Source organism: Vidua macroura, chromosome 2, assembly GCF_024509145.1.
Source record: "Vidua macroura isolate BioBank_ID:100142 chromosome 2, ASM2450914v1, whole genome shotgun sequence".
Classification (NCBI taxonomy): domain Eukaryota; kingdom Metazoa; phylum Chordata; class Aves; order Passeriformes; family Viduidae; genus Vidua; species Vidua macroura.
Window position 1 is genome coordinate 100316310 of NC_071572.1, and position 6358 is coordinate 100322667.

At 46.9% G+C, this 6358-nt stretch overlaps 1 protein-coding gene across 1 annotated transcript in view; it reads right to left on the minus strand.

Annotated features, from left to right (window-relative positions):
• LRCH1 (leucine rich repeats and calponin homology domain containing 1) overlaps window positions 1-3464 on the minus strand; it is a 113571-nt gene extending 110107 nt beyond the window's left edge. Inside the window, exon 1 of the mRNA XM_053971102.1 lies at window positions 3214-3464. Coding sequence (XP_053827077.1) covers window positions 3214-3457 — 244 coding nt within the window. The 5' untranslated portion in view covers window positions 3458-3464. The remainder of the gene's footprint in view (window positions 1-3213) is intronic.
• Window positions 3465-6358: the final 2894 nt, after the last annotated feature.

Sequence of the window (6358 nt, forward strand, 5' to 3'; positions counted from 1 at the left end):
GAGGTTTTATTTTCTTCTAACAGTACTAAACACCATGAAAACTCCATTCTGTGTGCAGAGACCTGACCAGGTCACTCAGCACTTGTGCAGAACTCTCAAAGACTGAGGAAGAAATGTTCTATCACATTTCTATAACAAAGATGGATTTAATGTAAAGAAAAGTCACAGAAGAAAAAGTATAATCAGAAGCCACAGGAATAGAAAGGGACAAGTACAGTTCAGCCTCTGTAGTTATTACAGAATGTAACTGCAGTGAGAACTAGAAAAATCAAACTATCCCATCCCAACTGCTAAAACAAGTCATGCCCCTTTCATAAGTGCATCAATTGCTATATAAAATCTGACTTGTAACTTCAGAAAAAACTACATGCATGAACAGAGAAGTTGATCACTTTTTTCTTCCTCAGACCTACAAAAAGCACTCAGAACATTTCTAGAAAACAAATTTGATAATATTTTATTTTAAAGAAGCTGTAGATGACCACTTTCTGATTCAAAAAATATTTTCAGTCTGCAGTACTAAAACACTGTCAAGTGAAGACATGGTTTCAGTTTTCTGGAAATTCCCTGCTCCTCAGAGCTCTAAACTTAACCCCCCTTACTAATGTCCTCTACATCAAGGAGTATCTTAATTTTTCAGTGAGACTGGCAATCCTCTCCTCCCCTCAAAAAACCAGTGAAAGGCTACCCCTATCCCAAAAACCAATGTTTCAGGACTTCAGAGACGTGTCAGCACATCAGATCCAAAACTATAAATCACTCATTTCAAGGATCTATTCCAAGTAGCATGAGAAAATTTTCCACTAGGCACATTTATGGAGAGGAAGCAGGAGAGAAATTCCCATCAAGAGTTTGTCCCAAGAGTTTCAGAAATTTGGCCTTAAGCCAAGCATCTCTTCTGTTTATATATTTGTTATGTAATGTAACAAATGAAAAAAAAACATGGATTTTTTGGAAATATATCAACACACAACTTTCAAGGCAGTTCCCATTAAACAGTTACAACAAGCTGTTACAAACAAAACCTTAAAGCAACTATAGATTAACACAGCGTTCTTCTAAAAAGGGACAATGATAAAAGGGCTGCTGTTGTCACAAGATTAAGACACGGGTTGATCTACACTGCTGTTTATACCAAACAAAAAGAGAATGAAAACATAATTCTACATTCAATTTCATATTGAATGCTTTCCATGTAAACTCTGACAAAAGCATAATAATACTTGAAGATACAGACTACCTTTTTCCTAGAAAAATCAGCAGAACAAGCAAGCATGTAAGAAGCAGGTGCTACCTCTACATACAACACACAGCTCATGCCTGTACAGCACTTACTTACACAACACACAAATACTAACATCCAATCACTACCAAGCAAACCATTTTCTTCCCAGTATGCAACCCCCTCAGTATACAATTTGGTTTTCCAATGGTTTGGTTCAATATTAAACAAGCTCAGTTTCTGGATTTCCAAACTATTTATCTTGTATTGTGGCATGTCTGCTAGAATTCAACTTTGAAAACGAAATGATATAAAAAATGCCTTGCTTGGGATGACAAGCTGAAAGTCATTCTTCTAACCACATAGAGTTCCCCTACCATGCCTATCCCTTTCACATCTGCTACTGAGTCAGCTAATGGTTAGTACAGTAATTCATGCTATCAATTCATGGTAGTGTCATTCATCAAGTTTCCTTCACCTTTTTTTTATTGATATAATGATATAGGTGCTCACACAGACCAGCAGGAAATCCACTCAGCGACAGCCATCAAGTAACAAAGTTAAACAACAGTAACACATGACACCTACCACACATCTGAGGCACTAACTCAGGGACAGACACAGTAAGCAAACAGCACATGTGTCTCCATATACAGGAAGGCATAAATGCCCTCATGTGCAGGAGTAGCTGAGAAATTAGATTCATGTTATCACATGTCTGCATGCAGGTATAGCACCTGCTGTTTTGTGGGACAAAAACAAGTGACTACATGTCTCCTGCTCTGCTGCCACAACACAAGTATCTCCAGCAGGCAAATGGGGACACAAGGGCACGCGGAGGCCGTGTACTGAAGACCTTAGCAATACACTAATACATCCTTCTAATGTGGGTTTGCACCCTTTTACCCAGTGACACCGTGTAAAGAAGGGATTAGGTTCCATCACCTGGGATAAACAGGAGCAGGAAAACTCACATGACCCTTTGAGATGGGTCTGCCTCACTAGGTGACAAATAACCGTGCCCTTTTTTATGCTGGAAGAAAAGTGTGAGAGCAAGTTAACACAGACTGAATATATATCCCCTCACCACTCCTGCCTGCAGGGTTGTCAGGCCTGTCCCCTCTGCAGATTTATGTAATCATGGTGTCCCCCACTGTAGAGCACATACAGTGCCTGTGAAGACAGGGATTTCTCCCTACGTTTGCCCTGGAAGATAGCATTGCATAGAGCTGGCACTTGTGGCTACACGGCTGTAAGGACACTAAGGAGGCATGTCAACCCCAGTGCTGATCGAATGGCATTTGTGAGAGATGGCATGCTCCCTGGGGCACCTGCACAGCAGTCTTCCTATGGACATGTCTCCCCTTTTGGCATGCAAATAGGCGACACGTTCAGAGGCACATGAGTATCTCAATGTGGTTACATAGGGACTTGGATCCCCTCCATGCCAGGTGGGTTCACCCACGAGCAGAGGACAGAAGCAGCAGGTATCCACCCTGGCACCGTGTGCATTCCTCCCGCGGCTGAATCAAAGGTGGGCTGGCTGCCACCGCAAACCTCAGCAGTCAGGGAAGGGTGGCACAGAGACGCACATTCCCCAGAAAGAGAAGAGGACAGGTGCGAGCAAGAATTCCCCACACATTCCCCCAGTGTGCCACGGGAGAGGCAGCTCTGTCTCACCAAACGCCGAGCGGGGGGATGGAGGGGAGCGTGCACAGATCCAGCCATATGGAAGCAACACCTACCTCATGCACCAAGGCGGGCGGAATAAAGAAAGCACAGGGTCCACGGAGAGATGGGGGTGGGCTCGGCTTCCGTGTGGGGACGGGCCGCGGAGGAAGGCGAACGAAAGGGTGGGGAGTGGGTGTTCGCCTCACAGGGAGATTGGGGGGCACTGATGTGCCTGAGGGGGCGGGGAGGGGGTCCCGGGCGATTCAACAAACCCGCTTTCGCCGCTCCCCGGCCGCCCCCGCCCGCTCGCCCGGGCTCACCTGCCCGCACCGTGTCGGAGAGGTCGTGGCTGGGGGCGGCGGCGCTGCGCGGGAACTCCTTCAGCTTCCTGCCGCTCAGGTTGAGCCCCCCGGAGTGCGCCGCCTCCTCCAGCGCCCGCTCCAGACCGCGGTTCAGCGGCGCCTGCAGACCCAGCGCCCCGCTGCCGCCGCCGCCGCCCACCCCGGCGGCCGCCGCCAGAGCAGCAGAGGGGAAGGGCTGCGACTCGCCTCCCAACGTCGCCATCTTTCCCTCGCCGCTGGGGCTACCCGAGAGGGCAACCGGACCTGCCGCCCCCCTTCCCTTCTTCTCTCCCTCCTTCCTCCTCCTCCTCCTCCTCCCGCTCGCGGCGGCGGCGGCGCGAGCAGGGGGCGGAGGCGCGCGGCCCGGGCGAGGCGCGCCCTCTGCGCATGCTCCGCCCCTCCCGGCACCGCTCCCCGCCGTGGCGCCGCCTAGCGGCCGCGCGCTGCTCCCGGCGCTGGAAGCGCCGGTGGGGAGGCGGAGAGGGGGCGGCTCTCCATTGTTTCCTTGCCACAGCATTCCTTGTAAAGCCGGCCCGGGAGGCCTGCCCGCCGCCTACTTGGGCCCCTTCTGCGGGCAGCCGGCCGAGCTGTCCCCCAGCAGAGCCCGGGGGGCGATGGCGGCGGGGCGGTGCGAGCCTGCAGGTGTGCCGGCAGCAGCGTGTGCGGGCTCGGCTTTCCTCACTGGGAAGTTAAAGGCTGCAGCGGCTGTTGCCACCGAGCGAGGCCTTGGGGAGCATCTGCCCTGCAGAAGGGCTTTTTCTGTGCCGTGCTTCTCCTGCAGCGGCCGGTTCCCACCTGTCTGTGCTCCTGCGCACAGCCTGCCCCAGAGGGACCCTCGAAGGATTTATAGTGACAATCCAAGCATAGGAACCACCGTCCGTTCAGTTTCCAGCGGGATGACCTTTCCGAGAGGGTGAGGATGCTGGGTTTGGTTTATTTCCCCCTTCCTCTACAGTTTGGCGAAGCTGAGCCCAGGAGAATGGGGGGGGGGAGCAAGGCCGAGTGTTCCCACACGAGTTACAATGTTTAAAGATAAAACAGGACTGGAACAACATCACCCCTGACCTGTGCTTTACAGACCATTACATTTCACTCATTTACTGTGAACCGTGATCAATGGTTGACATTAAACCAAAGCCTTCCCAGCTCCAGGAAGTTTAACGCTGTGTGCTACAGGGACAAGGAAGACCTAACTGGCACAAGGAAATAAGCCCAAGTTTCTGAAAAACAGGAGACATCAGAGCGAGTTTAGCAGTCACAACCAGAAACAGCACTGGGGAAAAATGTATTAAGAAAATAGGAGGAAGGGTGTTAGAGGTGGACCTTTTCCCATAAAAATATCATAGCATTGATTAAAAACTTGTTCTTTATAATTAAGGTATGTTCTCGGTATCAGCATTTTTCATTTATGTTTTATATGCATTGTATCACTGCAAAAGTGCCAGCAAGCAGCTTAGCAGTGTTTCTAAAGAGATGCCTTACATGAAGGAAAGAGCTGTAGGGGAGATGGGTAGAAGGGGGTTATTTTACTGTAATTACATTTATACTACACCTGAAATACAACCCCTGAGCTTAATCTCCAGTGCAAATTCCCCTCATACCTACTACTGCCAGTTCTTCATGTTTGATGCAGAGAGCTTAGAGATCTTTTTGGCATGACCAGTTCAAGAAAATTTTGGATGCACCAGAGAGTAAATCTTGACAGCATTCCTTGGAACAGCCCCTAGCTGTTAACCAACAGTTACCACAATATTTGTGCCCAGATATCACATTGCTTTTGACAAAGCTTGTTGGTGGGTTATGAAGATCGTATTACCCACAAATTTCCACTAGTCACAGCATGTTTTGGTTTTGTTAAAATGTTTCATTCCAGTTTGCGTGCAATCTTTGCATTGCTGCTGGAAAGCATAAAGAAATAGTTAAATAGCTACGTCTTCTCAGCAACTTAAAGAAAAGTGTTGATAAACAGTAAGTAATAAAAACATTATTCAATTCAAGCTGAATAAACTGTGAATAAGAACTAACTGCTAGGCTCCCCCTATATTTTTAATGCAATTTCTTAAATGCAAGTTTAATGAACTAAGTACTATATTCTTTTACACTTAAATAAATCTGAAATATATATTACTGAGTTTTATAACTCAGTAAATGACTTTGCATGGGAGATTTCCTGTGTATTAAATTACCCAACATCATGGAATTTTATTTGGAAATTTTAAATATCGAATGAAACATTCAGGCAGCATAGATGAAAAATTCCTCTTCCAGCATCAGGTCTTTACAGTCAGGAATCAGGCCTATCTTGAGGTGAAGTTTTCTCACCAGTGGAACACCATGTCCCTTCCTCCCTCAATTCTGGAAAGACATTATTTCTAAAGCTGATTTTTATTAAAAAAAAAAAAAGAAGAAAGAAAGAAAAAAATACGGTTTTATTTTTGTCTTCATTGGCCTCACACCATAACACTAATCCTGAGAACTGATTCACAGCATCTTGCTGAAGGAGATTAGCAGTGATATTTTTCTCAGCCTTATTTGAAGGTCAACTCGTCCTCCTTTGCAGGAGGTACCCAAAGCCCAGAGGAGGCACCAGGTTACCCTGCTTGCAGGCAGACACCGTGTGCCCACCTTGCCTGCCCTGCTGGGCTCACATGAAGGGCCTGTGGCTGGCAAAGGCAGACAAGTCAGCACAGCCTCCCCTCTTAAAACATGCAACATCAGGACAGCTAGGATTACAGATAGGCTGGAGCTATACAGGCACTTGGCCTAGCACGGGATAAAGATGTAGGTTTTACTTTATAGCAGTGCAAGGGCACACACCAATACTCAGAGAGCAAGACTGATTTAAACTGCTTTTTGATCTGAGCAGCTGAGCTGCAATGCAGACATGACCTGTGCTAATCACACACTAAGTTGAAACTTCTGGAAGTAACACTATGAAAACTGTCCATGTTACCAAGATTGTGGAAAGTAAAAAAAAAAAAAAAACAACAAAACAAAAACAACAACAACAAAAAAAAAACAAAAAAAAAAAAAAAAAACACAACAAAAACAAAAAACCAAAAAACAACCTGCAAAGAACTGAGGCTGTACGTTGCCTTCACCTTCTCTCCTCTCTGCCTGAGCA